Raw genomic sequence first — 25,956 nt, forward strand, 5'->3', positions numbered from 1 at the left:
ATTAATTTCTGAGAACAGATGAGATGCATTTAATTAAGTAGTAGGGCACTCTAATAATGACAAACTAATATTCAACCTTTTTGGTAATTTCCCATTGTCTAATGAAGAAATTTCTCATATTAGCACTCAAAATGCTTCATAAGCTAGCCCCAATCCAGTGTTCTAATCTTAGAAAGTCTTATTTTCATACTAGTCCCTCTTTGATATATTCCATATTTTAGACAAACTGGACCACTTACATGCCAATGAGTAGTTTTCACCATGCTTACAATGGAAACCTTTGCTCACCGTCCTCTTTTCCTAGAATGGATTTTTCCTTGTCTCTCCTACCATTAGCTTTTGATTACTCAAATATCTGCCCTTCCTTCATAAAAATTCTCCTTTCCCCCACAATTTTCCTCCCATTTGTCTAGACCTCCTTTTTTGCACTTATATATTCTTTTGTAGAAGTTATTTGTATATAAAGTCCTTTTCATTAGACTATAAGTTTCTGAAAGGCAGGGAACATGCTTTGTTTCACCTTCATATCCAAGTACCAAGTACAATGTAAAGTATATATGAAATGTTTGCTGTTGTTAAATTATAGCTCTGAAAATTTTCTTCTCATCCTCTACTATATGTTAATTTACATATTAATATATATTATACACACTACATAAATCCTTTTCCTAAAGAAATATTCAATAAGAGCATCATTCGTGGATGGTTGTTTATATATCTATCCCATACAATATGTGTCTGACTCTGCTACATCTATGAAAACTCCTAATAGGCAAAATCATCTGTTAAACTTCCTTGACATCAGCAAAGCACCAGGCATCTTAAAACAATGACTATTATTCTTTTCATTACTGTGAAAGAATCTCCTTCTAATCTAAGATTAAGTATGTTTCTTCTCCATCGGTTAGTCTCTTTGGATTTTAAGAATTTTAAGTACCAAGATTAAGGATTTCCTTAAAACTATCACTTACTTTAAGAAATAGATCTATTTTTTTTAAGCAAAGTAAACTCTGCTTTTTTCTGATATCTTTTTCCATTTCAAATTTAGGATTAAGACACAAATATCAATGGACTGAAAAGAAAACTTTCAATGACATAAAAGATTACTTGAGGAAATAAGAAGCATGTAAGTTGGCAGGGAGTTGTTGGTTCTAACTACAATTCACTTTCCCTATGGGGACTTTTCCCTCTGCTATTGGTTATTCCATGTCTTAACTGGACTGTAAGAATTACTCAGTGGTCTAATTCCCAGTTTGTGGCTACAAAAACTTAGCTCCCATTTGTATTTATCAAACTGAGTCACAACTATATTTGCCCAGTGTGTCCTACAACTTAACATGATACTATTATTTGAAATGAAATATATACAAAACCAAAGATTTTACTTTTTGCTAAATTAAGTCTAACATTCTCTAATCCATAAACTCGAGATTCCAGATATATTATACCATTTGTTTGAAGAAAAACTGTTTCAACTTAATCTTCACTTGTCTATTTCAAAAGAGAAAAACATGTTCAAAAAAATCCCCCACAAAGAATGTCTAACTTGTCTTAAATTTCTTTCTTTCTTTTTTTTTTTTTGCTAAGGCAATTGGGGTTAAATGACTTGCCTAGGATCACACAGGTAGGAAGTGTTAAGTGCCTGAGACCAGATTTGAATTCAGGTCCTCCTGACTTCAGGGTTTCCACTGTGCCACCTAGCTGCCCCTTAAATTTTTTGATATCATATCATAATTAAGATGCTTTAATAAAACTTTTCTTTACTCTGGTATTGATTTACAAGAAAACAGAAGCTATGCAAAAAATTCTATTGAATATTTTAAAAGGGGAAGCCTACAAAGATTTAGTCAAGTTTCATTCTTTTACAGTAACTGAAATTTGCAAAATCACAGAATTTGAGAGTTGGAAGCAACTCTGGTGAACATCTAATCCAAATCATACATGAAGGGATACCCAATAAGTAGTTGTCAGTTACCTGATAATCAACCCTGAGATGAGAACATGGCCCAAGATCATCAAAAAACTCTTCTTCCTTTCCTCTGTTCATCTTATGCTACCTACCACACACCCAACTCCTTAAACTATACCAAAACATCCTACATAATAAGAGCAGGAAAAAAGCAAGAAGGGACTAGAGTTACCTCTTTTTCAGAAGCCCTGAAAGCTGACCAGAACTGTTTTTCTTACCTCCAAATCTAAGCCAACCATAAAGCCCATTTATCTCCTTCCTCTGAAACTGGGACAACTTTCCTTGGAATAAAGCATTTTGCTCACTTAAATTATTTATCTTTTTGGTCAGGAACTCTATGCAGCCAGCTAACCTATCCTTGGATTAAGGCTGACACTATTCGGACAGAAGCCACAAATTGAAAAAATCAGAGACAAAGGAGCTCTGTTCAATACCTATCCTCAAATGTTTGTATGGAATTTATAACTGCATAATGGTCATTTTTGCATAAAATAGCATCATAACTCTAGTTGTGGACTGACAAAATCAGCACAAAAGGTACATCTATATCCAAGTAAATCTGGTTGATGAAATGAGCATTAACTACACAAAAGCATTAAAAATTTAAGGCATGAAAGATTACCAAACTCTGGCTAGCTAAAGTTGAATACAAACTCACCATAGAACTTGGACTTGGCCAGGATACTACCACTAAGGCAAAACCCATCCTTTCGGTTGCTAATATAGAAGGCAGAAATAGGTGGGTGATGGGACACCTAGTGAACACAATAGGAAAAATAATAACATAAGTATTACAATACTGTATCATCTTATATTTTATTAGTTAACTCCTAAAAGTATACTCTGAAAAAAGACATTCATAAGATAAAAACCTGAAAAGTCCATGTATAAAAACTGTGGTTCAAGTCTTCATACATAATATTGAAAAGATTTTAGAAAATCAATGAAAACACTGTTGAAGCTATTCCTGCTTAGAATCACAGAAGGCTTGAAAGAAGAAACCTTGGCCATCATGGAGCTAAACCATGTGAAGCTCAGAGTAGTGGAGTAATTCTTGGATCACTCTTACAATCAAAGCAAAAAGTCAGGATAAGCTCTCCTAACTTTGCTCTTTTTTGCTATAAACCACCTCCCTACTTCAAAATCATGTGTGTCATCTGCTTCCTGAAATGAAATCAATGCCACATACCATTTTGTTTGTGAGGTTTCGGTAGAAAGGACCTTCAACAGAACATTGAGTTCACTGCCTTCATTTAAAAGTGAATAATTTGAGACCCAAAAAGGTTAAATGATAGTATCACCTATATGATAGAACCAAGATTCGAACATAGGTCCTCTGACTCCAAATCCACTCTATTTAATGTATTGCCTCTTACTATATCATGGTACCTTCAAAGCACTTGCTATGCTCAAAAAGATCCAAGATTGTGAAGATAAATGGGGATATAAATATTATTAGATTTTAATTATGTAAAAGATATATCTATTTTGATGGAAGGAAACATACATTCAATTAAATACCTGCTTTGTATAAGACACCTTGATAAGTGTTAATAGGATACAAAGACATGGTTTCCTTGCCCAAAAAATTTAGTCTAGTTGGAAAAACAAAACAAATACATAATGTTAAATAACAACATGATGACAGGTTTAATATTAATACAACAATCCAAGATATATAAAATAGTGCAAAATTGATATAAGCACAATAAGTAAATACTCATATGCTTAATTACAATAATAATAATAAGAGTTAAGAGGAGGAAGATAACAATGGGCTAGAGTCATTTAACAAAAGTTTTTGAAATAAGGATCTGAACCAGGCTCTGAAAAATAAGCAGAATTTGGATAAGCATAAAAGACTAGAAAAGGGCAAGAAGAAAACTGCTTTTTAAAAGTATGAGAGAAAGAATAAGATATGTTCATATTATAAGAAGATATGTTCAGTTTATAATAAATGTACCAGTTAGTATGGGAGTCAATAAATTAATCAGGATCAAATATTGAATAGCAGGGTTGGGCTAGAATATGGAAAAGTGTTTCATGCCATATTAAAGTTTTAGATTTTGTAAGAAAGAGGAAGCCAATGAAGATTTTTGATCAAAGGAATATTAAGATATTGCTTTAGAAAGACAAGTCTGCAGGAAAGTCTGCCTAGAATAAGAAGCAGAAAACAAGACAAGGTAGTATTCTCTATTGAAGTAGTCAAGACATAAAAGGTTGAGGGAATAAAGTAGGATGGTAGCAACAAAAATGGAAATAAATGAAATAAAAATCCTGCCCTATATAAAAAGATAAATGGAAAATAGTAACTTACATATACAAAATAATCCCTATAAATAGAAAGGCCACCCAGTAAAAATATATTTATTTTATACACAATTCAAATGAAATCTATATATTTGTCTAAAGATGAGAACTAGAAAAAAATAGACAATTTCAATAATTAACACTTTTGTAGCACTTTAAGTTGCTCAATAGGTGTTAATCCAGTCTCCATTTTACAATGAGGAAACTAAGATCCAGAAATGTTATGTGAATTACCAAGGATCTCAAAGCTAGTATCTGAGGACAGTCTTAAACAGTAAAGACAGCACTCTAACCACTTAGTTACTTAGCCACTGGCATAGGGAACAACATTTCCAGGACCAATACTCAGTAACAAAACCCTTTACAATGTACCAATACTGGAAAAACAATAAAATGAATTGTATAGGATTCTCTCAGGGCTCCATGATAAAAGACCACTTTTACAGCTGAAATAGTATCATAATAAGGATATGCTTTTATTTAAAGAATATATATGAAATATATATTGGCATTTTTTTAAACAAACCAAACAGAAATGAATCTCTGAAAGGTCAATTATAGAACGTAGGTTTACTTATTTTTTACTAAATAACTTTCATGGATGTGGTAGTAGTGCTTTTAAGAAAATTACATTCACAACTGAAAAAAGTAAAAGCCCCACTTATTTACCAAATATCCATAAACTTTTGTTTTTAGCAGGAACATTAATTAGAAAAAATTTCCACCAATTATTTTCTTCAAAAATAGTCCACTGACTTCAAAATCAGTTTTGCTTTATAGATGTGTTGCTCATACCTGTTCAGCAATATAAAAAGTTTTGCTGTTTGTTCTTGGATGAACCCAGAGACAGCGGAAAGTCTCACCAAGTATAGGATTATATGGTTTCTTTAATCCCTAAAGAAAAAAACACAAAAATGGAATATAAGCTTCAAGATACGTTTAAAGTTTGTCATATAGATACAATCTCTAAAAGAGCCCAAAGGCTTAACATTTCACATAGCAGTAGGCATTCAATGATGTTATTCCCCGATATAAGATTAATTGTATTACATAATGATATATTTTTTGTTTATTTTCTTATTTTGAAAAAAATTTCTTTACAACATTATCCCTTGCACTCACTTCTGTTCCGACTTTTTCCCTTCCTTCCCTCCACCTCCTCCCCCAGCTGGCAAGCAGTCCTATACATGTTAATTATGTCACAGTATATCCTAGATAATAAAATATATGTGTGCAGAACTGAACATTCACTTGTTGCACAAGAAGAATTGGATTCAGAAGGTAAAAATATCCCAGGAAGAAAAACAAAAATGCAAACAGTTCACATTCATTTCCCAGTGTTCTTTCTTTGGGTGTAGCTGCTTCTGTCCATCATAGATCAATTGAAACTGAATTAGGAAACTGAGTTAGCTCTTTTACATAATGATATTAACCATAATCAGATTTAACATTAGGAAGCAGAAACACCATTCTGTTAAACCAAAAATACTTAATAATAAAGTTGACAAGAAACAAAAATGCTTCTTTTGAAAAAATAACAAAAACAACTAAAAGTTCTAAACAATAATGAAGAAGCAATGATAGGCAAATTACCTTTGGCTTTTTATAGAATCCTGACAAATACCATTTCACTACCCTTTTTAAGCGGAAATAAGGATTTTCTTCAAGAGATGCCCTACAAAATAACAAAAGTAACATGAGATGACTAACATGTGAATGTTCTTTAATTAATACATCTAAAACAATTGTATTGAGTTGAAATATAAAATATAACAATGAAAAAATTGTTAATATATATGTTAATATGTAAAGATGTTAATATTTAAATAATTTGGGAAATGGGGTTATATTATTTTCCAGAACCAGTAAAGTAGTTTAAACTAATTCTTTCAAACGCATTTAGCCATCTGAAAATAATTAATGATGATGTGTCAAATTCAAGAACAGTTCATCAAAACTGATGAGTAACACTTAAAGAAAAGTCACTCAACAGAATTTATATTGTTAATTAAAGGAATGAAATACAACCTCAATATAGTTTGTATTTCACTTACTCTTTAGAAGAATGTATGCTACCAAAAATGATATTTTCTTTGCAAACATAACACCTAAATTACAAGTTAGAAAACAAAGACCTGTTTTGGAGGAACAATGTCTAAGATAAACAGAACAGCTAACTTTTCTATACATTAAGCATTTGCTTCTCCAAAACAGGAAACTCACTTTTTTTTTTTTTTTTTTTTTTTTTTTTTTTACAAAGTACACTCCATTTTTACAAAGCTCTAACCATTAGGAGTGAAATATGCCTCTCATATTATTGGTGATCTTAGTTTTTAAGTTTAATTCTTCTTTTAGAGAAAAGTTCAAAGTTTCAGTTAAACAGAAAAAAGTGGTTTCTAAAAGTTTATTTTTATAATTAGATTATCTAATGGAACTATTTAGTGTAAATCTATAAACCTCTTAATAATTCTTTACAAAAGTTTTTAAAGGAAGAATAAGACCTCATGCATCTAGGGAAAGTCAGCCCCAGATGGGAGATATTTATTCAAGATGTAAACTCTGAAGAGACATAAAGGGAAATGTTTCCAATGAGGAACAAAAAGGAAATATGTGTGAAGGGACTAAGGTAGTTATACAGGCAACTTAGAAAGAAATGTACAGAAGGTGACAGGCCAGATAACAAAAAACAAATGGTGAACATAAGAGCTTAGTATAGTACTGTAAAAAATTAATTAAATAAATAAAAGGGTTTATGAACAGAAGTTATAGCCAATAAGAGAAGTGTAAAGGGGAAAGAAAATGTCTTGTTTTCTCCCTTTTTAGAGTTAAAAGATGGGACCAATACCTGGGGTGACTGAAGTAATGACTCAATTCTTGTTTGATTTCTAATTTTCTTTCTTTCTTTTTTTTTTAAAGGTTTTTATTTTCAAAACATATGCACAGATAATTTTTCAACATTGATCCTTGCATAGCCTTGTGTTTCAGATTTTCCCCTCCTTTCCCCCATTCCCTAGGTGATAAGCAATCCAATTTATGTCATATGTGTTAAAATATATGTTAAATCCAATATCTGTAAACAAATTTATACAATTCTCTTGCTGCACAAGAAAAATCAGATCAAAAAGAAAGTAAATAAGTAAGAAAACAAAATGCAAGCAAAAAACAATAAAATGGATGAGAATGTTGTTATGATCTATATTCAATTCCCACAGTCCTCTCTCTGGGTATAGATGGTTCTCTTCATCATGAGCTCATTGGAACTGGCATCAATCATCTCATTATCGGAAAGAGTCACATTCATCAGAATTGACCATCCTATATAATACTGATGTTGCCATGTAGAATGATCTCCTGGTCCTGCTCATTTCATTTAGCATTAATTCATGTTAAGTCTCTCCAGGCCTCTCTAAAATGATCCTCCTGATCGTTTCTTATAGAGCAATAATATTGCATAACATTCATATACCATAACTTAGCCATTCTCCAACTGATGGGCACCACTCAATTTCCAGTTTCTTGCCACTATGAAAAGAGCTGACACACTTGTGGGTCCTTTTCCTTTAAGCTCTCTTTGGGATATAAGGACCCGGAACTGGTTAGATGGTCAAGCTCAAAAAACAACTATTAAAAATTTTAATACCAATATTGAAGTAATATTACAAGGAAGTAGCCCAGAATGATTTAGATGAATGCACTGTATGTTTACAAAATTGGCAGATGACAGAGAGCCGATAGTCAGGATCCAAAAGTTTAAACTAAACTTAATAAACTTGCTCGAGTTTAATCTAACCAGTTTAAATCAGCAGGGATAAAAGTAAAAGTCCTGCATTTGGTCCAAAAAAAAATGATTTTTTTCCACAAATTTGACATGGGAAGATGTAGTTTGAGAACAGATGTTCTAGAAAGATCAGGGTGAGAGAAGATTAGTTATGCAAAAACTTAATGAGAAAGCAGTATGATGTGGGAGCAGAAAAAGCTTATGTGATCTCAGGTTATGTTAAGAAGGACATAGCTTTCAGGAAGGAAATGAGTCTTATGTTGGTTTAGAGCCTTATGTTCAATTCTAGATGTCAATTCTAGAAATACACAGAGAAGCTGGAAAGTGTCCAGAGAACAGTAACCAGGATGGTGAATGGTTATGAGACCAGGCCATGAGAGGGCTGAGAGAAAGAAATGGGCATTTCAGCATAGGAAAGAAAAAGACTAAGAGAAGACATAATACTAATAATAGTCAAGTATTATAATACTAGTCAAGTATTTGAAAGGCTACCAAGTAGAAGAATGATTAGATTTGTTCTGTTGCCCAAAGATCAAAATCAAGCAAAAAATGGCCAAGTGGCCCATTTTCATTTGATATCAGAAGAGAATTCCAAATGATTAATATGGTCCTAAAGGGAAATGAGCTGTTTCAAGATTGAAAAGTCTTTAAGCCAAGACTAGATAGCCATTTGTTGGATTTGTTAGCAGAGAGATTTCTTTTGTATGTGGACTGGACTAGGTAGCCACCGAAGTTTCTCTCAACTCTCAAATTTTGTGATTCTGCAAAGCTGTATATCTGTAACTCTGGGAAGTATATAGCATAAAATGAACTCTTAAAACAATTTTTTAAAGAAGTAGAAAGGGAAAGATTATTAATCCACCTTTCAAACCAATCTTTTCATTCATTAATTAAAGAATAGATCTTTAATTATGTTGGATAGACAAGGACCATTTCTTAGATTATTGCTATTTATAATGTACTGGCAGCATTTATCATTCTTCATCAGGCAGAAACAACTTGATTTTGTACCTAGTAAAAATCAAATTTAAAGAAATAAAAATTAAAGTATCACACTGTGACATATTTAACTTGTATAGGACTGCTTGCCATCTGGGGGAGGGGGTGAAGGAAGGGAGGGGAAAAGTTGGAACAGAAGTGAGTGCAAGGGATAAAGTTATAAAAAAAAATTACCCAGGCATGGGCTCTGTCAATAAAAAGTTATTTAAAAAAAATAAATAAAGTATCAGATGACACACTTCCTTAACCTGTACTCTTAACCACTGTCCTAAGGTCTTTTATCCACAAGAAGAATGTTGTTCACATCTGACAGGGCATTTTATCTCTTCCTAAAGTCCCTCTGTTTAATTGAATCTGTCTAAAAAGTTGATTTGATAAGAATCTTTCATGCTGCTTAACCTGGTCCTATTTGTCAGAATTAACTAATTATATATACTGCTCTTTCTTTGTTTTCAGAAAAAAATCCCCAAAATGTATGGAAAGAACGTATAATGGTAATCTTATAATCAAATTACTTAGAAAGACAGAATTTAAAGAGACATTTCTGAGAACTAAAATATTACTAAATATTTTATGTTTTAAGAGATAAGAATTCACTTACTCAGAGAGGAAATCTGCATGATAGTAGTAATCAGAGAGTTTATCCAGAAAAGAACGAGGTTCCAAGATAAATGTAGGCAGAACAACCCTGGACAAGTCCATGCCTGGCCGCACTTGTTTCAGCAGTGTCCATATAAGACTTTTGTTTTCTTCAGATACAGTTTCTGTTTGAGAAGCCTCACCTGCCTTTAACAATTAAATGAAACTATTTTAAATACTCCAATTACACAAAGATGTTTGAACATATGTGAAAAATATTCATCCTATATAAAGAATAAAGTATTCTTATAAAATAGAAACTTTTTAGCTTATAAATACCAGTTATTAAAAAGTACCCAAAATAAATGTCATTCGATATGAAGAGGCCTAAAATTTTTTAAAGATATTTAAAAAGTTGTATCAGATCATTACATATTATTTTTTATGTGTACACACACACACACACACACACACACACACACACACGAAAGTAAATTTATATTCTTTAGCTAATTGCCTGGAATATCACAATCACCAATTATAGTCCTGTTTATATCAGTTGAGAAAATTTTAAATGTTCATTTTTTGGGAGCAAATTATTTTCTGAAATATCCTATAGATTAGTGAGCTAGGGAAAAACAAACACAGGTAGAATTTTTTGTATTAAAATAGAAATAATGCAAATGCCTCTGATTAAAAACAAGCAGTTGTTGATGTAAATTATTTTCCAATTTCATTTCAGTTAAGTCTCCAACTGGTAAAGCAAGACATTTGACAAATAACTGCAGGTTCTCACCTCTCCAAGTTCTTCATGACCCTGCTCTGTGTAAGTAGTCTCTTTCAGAAGTTCAATAGGCTCAGTTTCAATGTAGGAATCATCCTGTCTTTCTGATGTATCTGTGTCACTTTCTTCACTTTTCCCAATTCCCTCATTGTCAGATTCATCATGTTCATGATCATTTTCCTTATCAGATTTATCAGAGTACATATCTTGGTCCTTAAAATGTTGCCTTTCAATTTCACTGTCATTTAATCTATGGTAGAAGAGAATTAAAAATACAAGAACAAATAGTTTCATTTTTGATAACAATAAATTTCTATAATCTGTTTTTAATATTCAACAATTTAAAAACATATCTGGTAGATTAGGATTTGTTTCCCTTAAGATGACACAAGTTCACAGAGGCCTGGGCCTAGAATCAGAAAAACCTGAGTTTAAACTTGACACACAGCTTATGACTTTAGGCAAAAGTATATCAATCTATATTTGCCTCCGTTTCCAGAACTATAAAATGGGGATGATAATAATAACATCTACTAAGAACAAGGGATAATTTACCTATTAGATCTTTAGAAAAGGGAGGAGTTTATGGCCAAAGAAGAATTAGAGAACATTATGAAATGCAAAATGGAGAACTTTGTTTATATCAAATTAAAATGGTTTTGCACAAACAAACCAACACGGCCAAGATCAGAAGGAAAGCGGAAAGCTGGGGAAAATTCTAAAATATATACAGAATGGTCAAATTTATAAAAATATAAGTTATTCCTCAATTGATAAATGACCAATTAAAGCCATCTATAGTCATATGAAAAAAATTCTAAATCACTATTGATTAGAGAAATGAATATTTTTTTTTAATTTTAATATCTTTTTATTGATAGAACGCATGCCAGGGTAATTTTTTACAGCATTATCCCTTGCATTCATTTCTGTTCCGATTTTTCCCCTCCCTCCTTCCACCTCTTCCCCCAGATGGCAAGCAGTCCTTTTAAATGTTGAATAGGTTACAGTATATCCTGGATACAATATATTTGTGCAGAACCGGACAATTTTCTTGTTGTACAGGGAGAATTGAATTCAGAAGGTATAAATAACCCGGGAAGAAAAACAAAAATGCAAGCAGTTTATATTCATTTCCCAGTGTTCTTTCTCTGGGTGTAGCTGCTTCTGTCCATCTTTGATCAATTAAGGCTTAGAGAAATGAATATTGAAACAACTTCAGATTGACTAAGATGACAGGAAAAAGATAATGATGAATATTGGAGGGGATATGGGAAAACTGGGACATTAATACATTGTTGGTGGAGTTGTGAAATGATCCTACCATTCTGGAGAGCAATTTGGAACTCTGCTAAAAAGGTTATAAAACTGTAAATACCCTATAATTCAGCAGTACCACTACAGGCCCAAAGAAATCATGAAAGATGGAAAATGACCCAGATGTGCATGTTTGGAGCAGCTCTCTTTTTGTGGGGGCAAAGAATCATAAAATGCCCATCAACTGGGGAATGGTTGAATAAGTTATGATATATGAAAGTAATGAAATATTATTCTTTAAAAAACGATGAACAAGCTGATTTTAGAAAGACCTGGAAAGATTTGAATGAACTGATGCTGAGCAAAACCAACCTCTCAGAACTTACTTAGGCTGTTGATCTTTGGACAGCAGAGATAGATACATTCTTACAAAGAGACAAACCAGACATTTTCAAAGTGGTTCTAGTTTGAACAGACCTTACAGAACTACTCTCTTGGCATGGTCTTTAAGAGTCCAAAATCACTTCCATGCTACAAAGAAGCTGAACAGAAGAGGGCATACAAATATTTGCCTCTTCCTCAACAATATGGTACAAATATTATCATATGATCATCCAAATCCATTTTAGAAATAAAGACTTAGGGTCCATGAAACTCTAACAACTTGTCCATAGTCATACAGCTAGTTAAAATAGCAAAATCAGGATTCAAAGCTCATTGTTTTCAGGTCACATTTGCCTCTCTAACATAATTCTGGATTGTGAGATTACAGAGATAAAGGAAAGTTTCATTAATGAAGTAAAAAAAAAAAAAGAAAAGAAAAAGAAAAACCCTATATTAAATAAGGCAAGAGAAAGAGATCCAAGCCTCATAGTACGATATTCTTATCTTTCAAGAAGAAACTTATTGCTAACAAGGGGAATTAGACAGTAACAGGACAACTGCTGGAACCTTGCAGGAAGTTATATTGTGTGGTTTACATGTTATCAATAAAGATCTAGATAAAATAATAAACCCACCAAATTAGTGCCAAGGTAGCTGACAAGAAATTTCACTTTCCACTAGCAACTAAACAAGTTTTAGGTCATATTTTGGATCATCAGTAAAATCATGAGTCTCTTTAGAGAATTCAGTGAACAAAACTACTTTTCAAACTATGGCCAAGCCCAGTGACAGTGTCTACTTACTGGAAGTTGTCACCACTATGAAGATTGTTAGCACGCAGTAAGCCATACAAAGTCACATGTGTATTTTCTGATGACATTGTCAGGTCATGTTCTTTACCTTCCCTGATCATTGTGCGTTTAAGAAGACTGGAACATTTCAAAGCCAATTCCAAAGCATCCATCCAGCACCTACCTAAAAGAATACATATACTATTTAGTATAATTAAACAATCTCTCATACTAATATTCATTTCAATTTAACTATTTACCAAGAAAATATACTATTTTTCACTGAGAAAATGACACTGTCAAAAGTTTAAAAATCAACAAAAGTTCATTCAAAAGCTAACAAAATACAATTTTTTTCTTAAAACCATGATATAGTTTATATTACTTTTCTCATAGTTCATTCCAGCACTGATTCATAAACTTTATACCCCCAATTGAGAGCCAATGTGGTGTAATAAATAGAAAGTTGTCCTTGGAATCAGGGAAAACACAGTGTGGCCTGACAAATAAGTCACTCACCTCTCTCAATTTCTAAAAATATTCCCAAAATTATAAATTGAAACATATTTGCCAACTTGCATTGGTAGAAGAGTTTTCTCACGTAGGACCAACCAATGATTTGATTGGTACAGAAAACAAGTAGGTGAGAAAACTCTTCTACCAACTTTTCCCTAGGAGTTCCCTGTACCAATTAAATCACATTGATCCTTTTTCCTAAATAGGTTACTTATTTTAAGTTATAAAGTATATAAAGTATACACAAACTATTTATCTGATTTTTACACATTTCCATAGAGAAATTTTAATATATGACATACATCAAAGTTTCCTATATTAAATGTATCCTCTGGAGCTATGGAGATATAACAGCTTTACTTTGAAGCAATATTACTTGGGTTAAAATTAGAAAATCTGAGTTTTAACTGGCTCTTCAACTTGCGAGCCATCTAAACTTGGAGAAAGTATGGGACCTCACTAGTCCTCAGTTTCCTTGAGTAGCTGTAAAATAGAGAATGTGAAATTTTGAAATGGAAGGGACCTTAATGCTAACTTTATATCCAGCTCCTCATGTACTACACTGGTAATATGGCTATATATTAAGGGAAAATAACATATAAAACAGCATTGTAAATTGTAAAATATATAATTTTTTATATATAAACTATCTAGCTTTAAGATATTTACTTAATCAAATGATTCAAATATACCTACTCTTTAAAGTGGTTATACCACAAGAAGAAATTAATTCTTTTGACTGCCATGATTCATGTTATACATCTTACCTGACTATCATAATATTCCTATATCAGATTTAAAATAAATACCTCTTGTTTTTTATGTAAGGGAAGAAACACTTTATTTTATTCTAGCACAATTTAAGGCTAGCTTATTGAAACAAATATTGTTTTATATCATTGGGGCACCTACGTGGTGCACTGGATAGAGAACCAGCCCTGAAGTCAGGAGGACTTGAATTCAAATCTGATCTCAGACACTTAACACTTCCAAGCTGTATGATCCTGGGCAAGTCACTTAACCTCAATTGCCTCCAGGGGTGGGGGTCAGGGAAAGATTCTATAATTAAAAAACTAAAAATTTAGTTTTCTCAACTCTAACTTCCACATTTTAAATTAGTTTTAGTTTTATTTTTTTTTAACATTCTGAAATTCAGCTTTGCAAAAAAAATTTAAAATAAAAACATTCTTGATTGCTAGTTCACAACCCTATTAAATTGTTTCTAGTTTTTCTATTAAGTGACCTGAAACCAGTAAGCTAAAACAAAAGGAACAGATCTTTCAGTGTAACAATGTACTTGCTGTACTGCTTACAAGGCTTATGATTTGCATTTTTTCAAATTCTATAAAAACATCTTACTAAAAAGGCTTAAAAATAATTACCATCTGATTCTGAAGTAGCTCGGATGATCAAATAACTGCTAGGTAATGGCTGGGTTATAGATCCAACTGCTTCACCTTTTGGGCCCTTAAATTTAAACAAAGTAAGTAGAGTATAAGAAGATGCCATTACTTATATTCCATCAACTAACTCCACAAAAGTAAGTAAAAAGTAAAGAATGCTAATTTGGGATTTTATGATCTATGAAAAAACTTCTAACAATTTCAATATGATTATATAAAAACACCTGATTAACTAGAAAATGATCTTTTTTATTAGAATTTTAGCTTTCTAAATCAAACAGATATTATGAGATAAATTTTTTTCTATTAAAAAATCTCTTATAACAACTGACTTGTTTCTAAACCCTGATGATTTCATCTCTAATTATAACTAAAATAAACCCAACTTATTCTTCCCAAGTTGATTTTATCTAGTAAAATGTTATTTTAACTCAAAATTCTAGTTCTACACTATTCCACAGTAATAACAAGATAACACTGTACAATTTCTAGAGGTCAAGTGTACTTCAATTGTGTTAATGTTCTGAGAGAAAAGATAGAAATGTGGTGACAAATTATATGAGTAAAAATAGGTAAATTAATCTTAAATAGGGTTGAGGAAGGTATAAAGATTCTCTCATTTGATAACTGAAAATTGTTTTTAAAAACATGTAACAGTCCATAATTTGTTGTTTTAGGAAAGGGAAAGAAGCACTTTTATTTATTTGTTTGTTTGTTTGTTTATTCATTCATTCATTAATTCATTAATTTATAACTTTTTATTGACAGAACTCATGCCTGGGTAATTTTTACAACAATATCCCTTGCACTCATTTCTGTTCCGATTTTTTCTCCTCCCTCCCTCAGATGGTAAGCAGTCCTATACATGTTAAATATGTCACAGTACATCCTAGATACAATATATGTGTGCAGAACCGAACAGTTCTCTTGTTGCACAGGAAGAATTGGATTCAGAAGGTAAAAATAACCCAGGAAAAAAAACAAAAATGCAAACAGTTTATACTCATTTCCCAGTGTTCTTTCTTTGGGTAGCTGCTTCTGTCCATCATTGATCAATTGAAACTGAGTTAGATCTCTTTGTCGAAGCACTTTTATTTATTAAGAAACAGCCTAAGGGGGCAGCTAGTTGGTATAGTGAATAGAGCACCAGCCCTGAAGTGACAAGGAACCTGAGTTCAAATCTGGCCTCAGACTTATTAAACACTTCCTAGCTGTGTGACCTTGGGCAAATCACTTAACCCCAATTGTCTCAGCAAAAGAAAAATAAAAAAAAAAGAACCAGCATAACACAGGACCAAGTAATTAACACATAGGATCATAATTTTCAGGCAGGATGTATACTGAGAAGTCTCTGATTCAGCCTTCTCAGATAAGGAGAATGAAATCTCTGGATCTCTAGATCCAGAGACCTGTATAATGTCACATTTGTAATAAATAAGCATCAGATAAAGAGATTTAAACCCACACCTTCCAGTCTTCTGTGCTGCTTCTCCATAATACAAAGTATTAATAGTCAAAAGATTTTTTTAATGCCTAATCTTACTAGTTCAAGCAATTCAAATTGTCATTAGATTCTGAAGTGAACAGAGGCAAAAGAATTACTGAGTAGGCAAGTTCCTTTATATGGGAAAGAAATCTAAGAAATCTAATGCACAGCAGGGATTCAATAAAACAGGTATAATTTTTGCTAAAAGGGATAAAAATATATTTAGACATAAATAAAAAAATAAAAATCTAAAGGATTTCATTCAAGCAGTAGGGGGACTTCTGAAGCATATTTAAGTTGAGGAAATAAAAACTGATGAATTAAAACAAGAAAGATAAGGGGGAACCCCCCCTTCCACTCTCCTACCCACCACTAAAACAACCAATATTCCATCAATTAACTCCACAAAAAACCTGAAGATTTCAAATAGGTCTGAATAAAAGTATGGGTTACTTCTGTCTATATCCAAATCACTATCTTCATAATGCTAACATAGTAAGGTAGTTCATACTATTACTGATGGCACCATTATTCCAAATGCCAATATATTTCATAAAGCTATTTTGGTAACAAAGAGGTAATGTGGCAAAGCAGAAAAACACTCAGCCCTGAAAGTTAACTAGGAAAATATAGGTTTAGGTTCTATTTCTGACACCATATAACACTGTGCAAGTCATTTATATGCTCAGTGCTTCGGATGACTTACTAACACCATAAATTGAAGAGCACATACAAACTGGTATTAGAAGATCCAAAGTTTCTTATATCCATGTAATCATAGATCTAGTTCAAAAATTGTTCGATAATGTAAACAAATTCAATGCAATTATTGAGTACCTGATGTTTATGAATGCTATATTCTAATGGGGATGGAAGGGAGAAGATGAAGTAGAGAAATAACCAAAGGTCCTTATCCTTCACTTTGCAATCAAAAGCCTACACTCACAAATACAATAACAACATTATAAAGCAATATACTCACAAATGTAATGTGAGAATCGAATGGGCATATAGTTCCCACAGTGTTATGAAATTTAAATTGGAGAAATGAGACTTAAATTAGAAAACTGAAACCTAAGAAATAGAAGACTGGGACCTACAAGGACATCAAAGAATGTAATCAGGGATGGACTTTGCTCCCTTAGATTATCTTCCCCCATAAGAATATAGGATCCCTAGGAACAGGGACTCATGAGGAGTGGAGAATGACTTTCTGTGGAGAATGATATTCCATAACTTCAATAACACCTAATTAATAAGGAATCAGAGAAAGGATTTGCTTTTCAGTATTGGAAATAAAATACTATCTTTGCAGTTTCAAAAGAGTCTCTACTACCCTAGGCACCCATTCTTTCAAGAATGTAAAATAAAATCATGCCTGCATTCATCAGTGAGTCCAGTGAATTTCTTCATAAAATATTTTGTTTCTTATAGATGGAGGCTCTGTCCAAGATCTAGACATCCTGAGTTGGGAGCACTTCTTGTCAAAGTACAAGGGGGAAGGGTATCACTGATTTCAATGGTCTCATGGACCTGCTACAGATATCTCCCAATCAAGGACTGTCCAAGATCCTAGGACCTTATTAAGTAAGCCAGGAAATCAGGAAAGGAAAAATAAAGTAGATACCACAGTAGGCATCTCTGTGCACAAGCAAGGGCAAGAAGGTAGATTATCTAGTACTGTTTTTGGTGTTTGGGCATGTTACAAGGGTTTGAGATTTCAGATAAATAAATATATAAATATGTAAGAGGGGGGAAAATAGTAATTTAAAGGATCAGGGAAATAAGGGAACTTCTGTGAACATTTCTCCAAATACTCCTAAAAAGAAAGGATGTCAGAAGCTAGAGCTGATTAAGTATTAGGTTGCTCTGAGACCACAGGACTGTGGAGGATTTCCACATAGAAGAGCAGAAAGCATCTGCAAAAAAAAAAAAAAAATTGCCAGAAATAGACAAGGATTAAATAATATATTTACAAGAAACTCTAGGGGACAAGGAATGGGATGGGGAATTACAGAAGTGGAGCCCTGGAAAGAAGAGACTTTTTTCCAGGAAAAATAATTGTGTGTGTGTGTGTGTTTATTCTATTCTAAGCTTTTCTCTCAGTTAGTCGAATTACAAATGAGAAAAAAAAGATCTGGCCTATGGGGCAGCTAGGTGGTACATTGGATAGAGCACCAACCTGAAGTAAGGAGGACCTGAGTTCAAATGTGATCTCAGACATTTAACACTCCCTAGCTGTGTGACTCTGGGCAATTCACTTAACCCCAATTACCTCAGCAAAATAAATAAATAAAAGGAAGAGGAGGGGAGGAGAAAAGATCTGGCCCAGTATTTGATTTGGTCCATTAGATAAGGTTGGAATTCTACCTGAGTGTGATGGGTTTCTATGAGAGATCTGAGCAGCCTCCCCACAACTTCTCTCCTTCTTATGGTAGGTAGGGTAAATAGACTGGTGAAATGGGAAAAAAAGAACCCTAAATTTTTTTAAATGGACCTTTGGGGAATATTCACTAGTGTGTTGCCCTGGGAAGTCATTTGGAAAAAGCCTGTCTCTGAGCTCCCAAACTGTTACCTTAGTTTTTAATTTATATATGATTATAATTACTTTCAGTTGATACATCTGGCAATAAGATTTTAGGAATATGTGTACATAATTAAAAACAACTCCGAAGTACCACCTCTCATCTCTCAGACTGGCTAAGATGACAGGCAAAGATAATGCTAAATGTTGAAGGGGATGTGGGAAAACTGGTACACTAATACATTGTTGGTAGAGTTGTGAAATGATTCAACCATTCTGAAGAGTAATTTGGAACTATACCCAAAGGGTTATAAAATTCTACATACCCTTTGACTCAGCAATGCCATTACCGGGTCTGTATCCCAAGGAAATCATCAAGGAGGGAAAAAGGAACCACTTGTGCAAAAATGTTTGTAACAGTTCTTTTTGTGGTAGTAAAGAATTAGAAAATGAGTAGACGTCCATCATTTGGGTAATGATTGAACAAGTTGTGGTAAATGACAGTGATGGAATATTATTGTTTATAAAAAATGAACAAGCTGACTTTATAAAGGTCTAGAAAGATTTACATATACTGATGCTGAGCAAAACAAGCAGAAACAGGAATAAATTGAACACAGTAACAGCAATAATATACAATGATCGACTATGAACGACTTGGTTCTTCTCAGTGGTTTACTGATCCAAAGCAATCCCAACAAACTTTGAATAAGAGATTACATATTTGTATCTCCTTTAATTAGAAAAATACATATATAATATAAATAATATAATTATATTTTACCTAATTAGATGAAATATAAATAAGGAATCACATTGCTTTCTAAATTGTATATTGTGTAACTTGTAAAAATTGTATGAGCTATGTTTTAAATTCTGTCAGTCATTCTGAATATGTGCTAAAGATTCTGTGAAGTCTCATCCAAAACTTTTTAGACATTAATTATATTCAGAATCTTAAAGATTGTCTTGCTTTCTCCCTTAAACAAAGAAACATATTTCAGGGGTAGATTTTATAAAATTTTATAGAAAAAACTCCTTTTAAAAAAGAAGTTTTAGGGGACAAAAAAAGTCGATTGCAAAGGCAATTGATAAGATTAAAAAGACAATAATAAGAAGCATGTGGTGGCATTAACAGCAGTCAGATTTTTGGGGTTGTAGTGGTGAAAATCCCAAAGTGAAAAGACCTGTATCTTGAAGTAAAAAAGCAGGCACTTGCCCCTTTCCAGTGACACAAAAACAGAGAAAAGGTTTATGTGAATTTGGAAACAATCAAAAGGTAACTGAGTTTAAATGGAACATCTAGTCAGAATTTAGGGAATCTCAAAAACCAAAGTCCTGGTTGATTTTAAGATAACGTTTCCAATTGGTGTATGAATTTAAAGAAACCTGACTGTATATTACAAGAGATATTGTTATCCTTATTTGTAATAGTTTATGTTATATCTGAATTTTAAGATTATGTGGCTATCATTAATGAAAACTGTGAGACTGTTAAATTATTTGGGATTATTGCCATAATATTGAAATCTAAAATTGATAATTACTTTGTGTGGGAAAAGCCCACAGCAACTCTAAGGGTACCAAAGGAAAAGCAGACTTAACCTCTCTCTGAGGACCCTTCCCCTAATTTGTAAATTTGCTAGGATTCCTGAAACCATTTTGCTAGCAAGGTCATCAGCTATAGGGAAAAAAATTTAGGACTAGGTATAAAATTCCCTTGCATAGGTGAAATAGTTTTGAAATCTCTTCACTTTAGAATTTCCCAAAATGCTAGATTAGGATTTTAGAGCATTAATCTGAAATTGAGGATCAAAAACTGTATTCTAGTTATTTTCATAAATTCATTGTTTTATTTTAGATCAATTAATCCTGGAAGGTGAGGGCAAAGTCTACCTTTCCCCACTGAATATGGCTGTTCCTTAGCCCAGGCCTGAGCCCTTTTCCCCTGAGGAAAGGGAGAAAGAATCCCACTTACTTTTGCTCAGCCCTTCTATGGCCCTAACCTCCCACCCCCATTATGTGAAATTTAAAGAGACAATTCATATCTCAAGTCTGATCCTTTATCTCAGGGACAAATCATTTTGTAATGCTAAAAGATTTATTAGATAAGATGTTGCATCAAAAATTCTACTTGCTTAGTAAAACTTCTAAGAAAAGTTTGTAGTTTTTTTCTGTAAAATCTATGAAAATGGTTATTTCATCCATTACTTCTGCCATAGTCAAACAATTTAACATTTAACTGATTTGTAAGTCTTTTTTTTTTTTTTTTTAATTAAAGATCTTGAACCTCTGATGTGGGACTTGGCTATTTGAGAGAAAATCTGAGATTTTATTCCTCCAGTCTGAACTCAACAAAATTTCTATATTTAGAACAGTGGTTAACTTAAAAGCTTGCACTTTGCATACTTGCAAATCAGCTCAGGACCCCTCCAAATTGAGACTCTGTAGGATCACTTAAGCTCTATCCTATTCTCAACAGGAAGAAGTTTCAGAACAGATCACAGCCAAATACCCCAAAGGACTTTGGGTCCCATTAGCTTGGGGAAGAACTGAAATTGGTTGATTTAAGGACTCCAAACTACCCAGTGTCTGAGTGGGTTCCCAGTAAGGAATTTATTGTTCCCATAATGAGGGGAGGTTATACAATATTAATGCTCCTCCCTTGCTATAAAAGTATTTGGGACTTAGGATAGGGAACACTGGGTTAAGATTTGAGTAAATATTACTGAAAAATATATTCCACAAACAATTCAATTCAATGCTTGTCAAATTATGGAATGTAGAGGCTTGACTAGTCACAAACCAAGAGTTTGTGCCCTGATGTTGAAAGAGAATTTTATACAATTACCTGTCCAATTAGGAATAAGGTTAGGCTTGCTACAAGGACCAGACATTTACAGAATGCAGATCAAAGAGAAACTCAAACATTTAGTTTGGGAATAGATATAATAGGTATAAATCTCTTAAGGAAGATTTGGAATCAAGGTTATTAAACTACAAGTAAAAGTCAAGGACTTAAGGCAAACAATAGCGATAAAAACAGGATATGGAAAGGTAGCATTGGTAAAGTACTCTGTAAAGAATTTAACAAAATCACTTTCCATGCCTGTGCTATAGGTTGCCCCATTGCTCAGTTAGTACCATTTCCTTAATTCAAGTACATGGTCCTCCTGTTCCCAAAATAATATTATTGAGAAGAACTGCAGGGTTTTATTCTTATTCTCTTCTATGAGGGAATAAATCAGTCTATACCAGCCCCTCATCCCAGCTTTGGAAATCACTCAGCTTGTCTCTCATGGTAGGGTGCAAGATTCTAAAACCTAGGGACTACAGTGGCATGTGCCTAAATCTGAAATGTAACTGAGGGTAGCTCTGGCACCTTCTCAGGAATGAGCATGCCCCAAGAAAACCTTGAGTGGTGTTGTGAAGATAGCACTGAAATAGGACTGAGTGGGCACACCTGTATACTAATCCAACTGGCTATTCCTTTTACCCTGACATTTGAAAAAGAATGTTAGACTGAAGAAAAAATTAAGTCACGGGTAGTAGTCATCCCTATTCTGATAGATAATAATTATTGGATAAATTACACCAGAGAGGCAGTGAAGGGAATAGCAGAACAATTAAGTGCCATTAGCATGGCATGGTAAAATAAAATAGCTTTTTTGTAAGCAGAAATAGGAGGAACATGTGTTATGATCAGAGGCAATTATTGTACCTTCACTCATTAATATAGCCCTCTCAGAAGAATTAGCAGAGAATTCAGGCATTGACTAACTAAAGGCATGGTTTAGAAAATGGCAAGGAATAGCCATCGTTATCCTGACCTTCTTAACCAAAGTTGCTGAGACTATCCTGTGTAAGGAAAACTCCTGCAAGAGTGTAACAGACTTTTATGAAGAAAGATGTAAAAAGTGTTAGCCAGATTTGAGGGATTAGAAAAGGATGTGGAAATGAAATTATGGATTAAAAAAAGGGGAGGGGATTATGAGAAGTACATGGGGATTTAGCTTCCACAGATTTATAAAATTTAAATTGGAAAAATGAAACAAATTACAAAATTGAAACCTAAGAAATGGGAGGCTGGAACCCACAAGGACATCAAAAAATGTATCAGGGATGATGGTCTTAGATTTGAAAAGGAACCCTTTTGGGCTTTGTACCCTTAACTTTCCCAGGTTATTTCCCCCCATAAGAATGTAAGCTCCTTGGGGGCAGGGACTGGCTATGTCATGAGGGGGTAAAAATATACATTTTGTAACTTCTACCACATCTAATTAATAGGGGATTGGGGAGAGACTTGCACTTAAGGATAGGAAATAAAATGCTGCCTTTGCAGTTTCAAAAAGATATATACTAACTTAGGCAGACCCATTTTTTTTTTTTGGGGGGGGGGGGGTGGTGGTGGTGTTAAGTGACTTGCTCAGGATCACACAACTAGGAAGTGTTAAGTATCTGAGACTAGATTTTAACTCAGATCCTCCTGACTTCAAAGCTGGTGCTTTATCTATTATGCCACTTAGCTGCCCCATAGATACCCATTCTTGCAAGAACATAAAATAGAGAGGAAAGAGTCAAAATGGCAAAGTAAAAGCAGGAATTTGCCCAACCTCTCCTCCAAACTGCTCCAAATTCCTTTAAATAATGACTCTAAATAAATTTTAGAGCATTCAGAATACCAATACCCCAAAAGACAAGAGTAGAGCATTTTCTAGCTAAAAGCAACTTTAAAAGTTTAGCAGAAAAGGTCTGTGAGACCAGGGTGGGAATCCAGCATGCAATCCTAGTGCAGGTCCCTACTGCAGTCCCAGATCAAGATTCAGCCTAGGACCCAGCCTGACCTCTAATTCAATGGTAATATTGGTAGCTCTCACACCTCTCAACCCAAGAAATCAAAAAGGACCTGTGTAAGTTCAGCAGAAAAGTCTGTGGAACCAGAGTGGGAGCCTAGCATGCAATCCCAGTGCAGGACCAGGCTAGCAACAGCTCCCACCCACATCACATATCAGTGAGGCAGGACCTCTGAATCAACAGCAGTGCTCGAAGCTTCTGGACCTCTCATCCTGGGGACACCAGGGAGGACTCAGAAGGTCAGTGGAGAGGGTCTGTGACAACAATGTGAGTCTGGTGTGCAATCCCAGGGCAACCCCAACCCCAGCCTCAACTAGCACACTAGATCTCACAGGTACATGAGGTAAAGACACCCCTAACAGCTCTAGGGCAGAAAAATGTGTTTGAGGTCAGAATCCTAAAAAGATTTTTGAAAACAGCTGCACAAAACCCTTGAAGCTTGGGACAGTACACCTTCCATCCTGGAAATAGATCCCTACTTTAAGAAAGAGTTAAAAAGCAGAGCAATAAAAGACTAGGAAAATGAGCAGTTTTTGATAATTTAAAGTTATTATGTTGACAAGGAAAATCAAAGCACACTCTCAGAAGATGATAAAGTCAAAACTACATCCAAAGCCTCCAAGAAAAATGAGAATTGGGCTCAGGCTAGGAAAGAGCTCAAAAGGACTTTGAAAATCAAGAGAGATAAAGGGAATAAGGACCTGAATTAAAATCTGGTCTCAGACACTTAACACTTCCGAGGGAAATAAGAGAAATAAAGGGAAAATTAGAGAAAGAATTGAGAGAGGTGCAAAAGGAAATATAAAAAGGTAATGAGGAAAAGAATGCCTTAAAAAGGTTGGAAAAGGAGATACAAAAGCTCACTGAGGAAAATAGTTCCTTAAAAAATAGGATTGAACAAATGGAAGCTAATGACTTCATGAGAAATCAAGATACAATAAAGCAAAACTAAAAAATATATATATACTGTATACAAAGTAATAATAATGCTCTGGGATGACCAGCTGTAAATGACTTTGTTATTCTCAGTAGTACAATCATCGACAACTACTCTGAAGGATTTATGAAGGACTATTCATAGCCAGAGAAGGAACTGATGAAATCTGAATACAGATCAAAGAATTCTCTATTTCTCGCTCTCTTTTTAGCTTAGTTTTTCTTGGGGGTTTTTATTTTCATCAGGGTGGAAGATTCATATTTTCTTTCAAAACTTGACTTTAAAGGAAATGTTCTACATAACTTTAAATGTGATTTCTTAATTGTGGATGGAGAGAAGGGAGAGAACCTAGAACTCAAAAATCTAAAAACAAATGTACAAAAAAACCCATTTTAAATGAAAGGAAAAAATACCAAATAAATAAATATTTTTTTAAAAAAAGAAAGAAAAAATAAAGAAACAATCCCATTTGAATTGTCTAGATTTAAGAACTACCATGCTAGCATTAACATATTTTACTCTCAACAAGCTCAGCATACAGCTAGGTCACAAATGATGATTCTGAAAATGTGCCTATCAAAAACTGCTTACAAGTTTTACAATATCCCCGTAATAGTCATTTTAGACATTGAAAGTCTTTTCTCTTTATGGATCTCTTCTTTCACTATTACAAATGAATTAGTAATACCTTCTTTTGTCAAGTTTCTTAGGATAGGAACACTTTAAAGTCAGGAGATAAAAAGATGAAAATAATAAGAGGACCATTTCAAATTAGTATTTGAAAAACAGTTTCCAAGATCAGCATTTTGAGATGGTCAGTGGAGAGAGTCTGTGGCAACAAAGTGAGAGTCTGGTGTGCAGTATCAGGGCAGCCCCAACCCCAACCCCAACTAGCACACTAGATCTTATAGCTACATGGGGCAGAGATACCCCTAACAGCTCCAGGGCAGAAAAAAGTGTTTACCATCACAATCCTAGAAAGATTTCTAAAAACAGCTGCATAAAACCCACGAAGTTTAGGACAATGCACTTTCCATCCTGGATATAAAGTCTTACTTAAAGCAGAGTAATAAAAGACTAGGAAAATGAGCAAAAAAAAAAGGAAAGCTTTCCATTTTAAAATATTCAAGTAATTTGAGAACTGCTGTCAAAGCCTAAAATACATGAACTTTCACTATTACTATTTATTATAACAATACCTTCTAGTAAAAAGTAAGTTCCTTAAGAATAGAAAACAATTCTTTTGTTAACATATCTCCAGTATTAAATCATATTGTTCTGAACATAGTATGTGCTTACTGTTTGAACAACTGTTGGGGACAGAGCAAAAGAGAGAAAATAAATGGGGACAAATATAATTAGCAATATAATTGTAAAAATAATTT

The 25,956-nt window shown here is 33.5% G+C and overlaps 1 protein-coding gene across 6 annotated transcripts in view; it reads right to left on the bottom strand.

Moving 5' to 3' along the window:
• The window catches only part of OSBPL8 (oxysterol binding protein like 8), a 224,415-nt gene that overhangs the window by 38,875 nt on the left and 159,584 nt on the right, over nucleotides 1–25,956 (bottom strand). For all 6 annotated transcript variants that reach the window (XM_052001513.1, XM_052001514.1, XM_052001511.1 and 3 more), the window contains 7 exons: nucleotides 14,750–14,834; nucleotides 12,864–13,035; nucleotides 10,432–10,669; nucleotides 9,658–9,842; nucleotides 5,873–5,954; nucleotides 5,075–5,173; nucleotides 2,628–2,724 (listed from right to left, as the gene is read on the bottom strand). In XM_052001513.1, coding sequence (XP_051857473.1) covers nucleotides 2,628–2,724; nucleotides 5,075–5,173; nucleotides 5,873–5,954; nucleotides 9,658–9,842; nucleotides 10,432–10,669; nucleotides 12,864–13,035; nucleotides 14,750–14,834 — 958 coding nt within the window. The remainder of the gene's footprint in view (nucleotides 1–2,627; nucleotides 2,725–5,074; nucleotides 5,174–5,872; nucleotides 5,955–9,657; nucleotides 9,843–10,431; nucleotides 10,670–12,863; nucleotides 13,036–14,749; nucleotides 14,835–25,956) is intronic.

This window comes from Antechinus flavipes, chromosome 5 (genome assembly GCF_016432865.1).
Source record: "Antechinus flavipes isolate AdamAnt ecotype Samford, QLD, Australia chromosome 5, AdamAnt_v2, whole genome shotgun sequence".
Classification (NCBI taxonomy): Eukaryota; Metazoa; Chordata; class Mammalia; order Dasyuromorphia; family Dasyuridae; genus Antechinus; species Antechinus flavipes.